The sequence below is a fragment of the Sinocyclocheilus rhinocerous genome, unplaced genomic scaffold (assembly GCF_001515625.1).
Source record: "Sinocyclocheilus rhinocerous isolate Xijiao unplaced genomic scaffold, SAMN03320098_v1.1 scaffold411, whole genome shotgun sequence".
Classification (NCBI taxonomy): Eukaryota; Metazoa; Chordata; class Actinopteri; order Cypriniformes; family Cyprinidae; genus Sinocyclocheilus; species Sinocyclocheilus rhinocerous.
In genome coordinates this window covers 222668-224566 of record NW_015640493.1, presented here as the reverse complement: position 1 = coordinate 224566, position 1899 = coordinate 222668, and the positions used below count along the sequence as shown (strand labels likewise).

General features: G+C 33.9%; 1 protein-coding gene across 2 annotated transcripts in view; it reads right to left on the bottom strand.

Annotated features, from left to right (window-relative positions):
- The window catches only part of map2k6 (mitogen-activated protein kinase kinase 6), a 23560-nt gene that overhangs the window by 1895 nt on the left and 19766 nt on the right, over positions 1-1899 (bottom strand). For both annotated transcript variants that reach the window (XM_016569364.1, XM_016569363.1), the window contains exon 11: positions 709-754. In XM_016569364.1, the coding sequence (XP_016424850.1) occupies positions 709-754 (46 nt within the window). The remainder of the gene's footprint in view (positions 1-708; positions 755-1899) is intronic.

Sequence of the window (1899 nt, the reverse complement as noted above, 5' to 3'; positions counted from 1 at the left end):
ATATACACACACACATATATATATATATATATATATATACACATATACACACACACATATATATATATACACACGCATGTATATATTGTATTTCTTGGAAAAACATTTTTTGAAATATATATGTGTGACCCTGGACCACAAAACCAGTCTTAAGTGTCAATTTTTCGAAATAAAGATTTATACATCACCTGAAAGCAAAATAAATAAGCTTTCCATTGATGTATGGTTTGTTAGAAAAGGACAATATTTGGCCGAGATATGAGGGTGCAAAAAAATCAAAATACTGAGAAAATCGCCTTTAAAGCTGTCCAAATGAAGTCCTTAGCAATGCATATTACTAATCAAAAATGAAGTTTTCATATATTTACGGTGGGAAATTTACAAAATATCTTCATGAAACATGATCTTTACTTAATATCCTAATGATTTTTGGCATAAAAGAAAAATCTATAATTTTGACCCATACAATGTATTTTTGGCTATTGCTACAAATAAACCCCAGCGATTTAAGACTGGTTTTGTGCTCCAGGGTCACACACACATATTGTCAACTGCTGTCAACTACCAAACAGCATCAGATGGCTACTTCAAGGTCTTAAGTTAATACGGAGAAGATTCAAGTTTGCATCGAAAGCACAAGTCTGACACCTAAAGGCCAATCCAGGGAAGTGTTTGTTACAAAAAAAAAAAATTCAGCATCAAACTCACCATTAGTTCTGCGTAAGTTGGCCGCTCTTTGGAATTCTTCCTTAAGCTGAAACACAACCAGAGAAAAGCAAAACACGTATGTTAGATACGCAATACGAATCAGCAGAACTGCAGCAGGAACACACAAAAACCACAATGCAGCAAACTGTGGCCTCTAGTACTTCCCCTCACGATGTGACAGAGGATGCAATCAGGGTTTCTACATCCTGTTCGCTTTCCTACTACACAATGCAGAGTCAAGGTACATATAGTGTGTGTGTGTGTGTGTGTGTGTGTGTGTCTATGCTACATTTAAATGAGTGTGTTTTCACTTTCACGAAACTATGTGGTGTCAGCATTGTTTCAGAGAAATGCAATTCTACAGAATTCGAGTCATGATCATCCCACATACTCAAGTCACAAATAAAGCATCCTGTGTCAATTCATAGGCCTCATTTACATATTAATATCCATCTTGGGTGACGTAATCACAAGTGTGTATTACAGATCTAACAGAGTTCAGTGATTCAATCACTCAATGTAACCATATCGCATTTCTATTACAAACACTAAAGCATCCTGGAGAGAAAGGTACTGGCCAGTTTGGTGAGAATGTCAGGACGATGATTTACGCTACTGTTCAAATGTTTGGTGACGATAAGATTTTTTAAAATGTTTTTGAAAGAGACGACAAAAAAAATTGTAATGTTGTAAAATATTGTAATTTTTTTGTTTTGTTTACAATTTAAAATAACTTTTCTATTTTAAAATGTAATTTATTCCTGTGATGGAAAAGCTGAATTTTCAACAGCCATTACTCCAGTATCACATGATCCTTCATAAATAATTTTAATATGCTGATTTATTGTTTAACAAAATATGTTTTCCCTAAACATTTTTGTAAAAAATAAAAAAAAATTTAAAAAAGAGATACATTTTTTCCCAGGTTTGTTTATATAAAATCAATTTTACTGTCACTTTTGCTCACTTTAAAGGGGTCATATGATGCGATTTCATTTTTTCCTTTCTCTTTAGAGTGTTACAAGCTCTTGGTGCATAAAGAAGATCTGTAAAGTTGCAAAGACTAAAGTCTCAAATCCAAAGAGATATTCTTTATAAAAGTTAAGAGTTAGCCACACCTACCTAAAACGGCTCGTTCGAACACGCCCCCACATATCTACCTCACTAAGTGGGAAGATTTGCATAACGCCG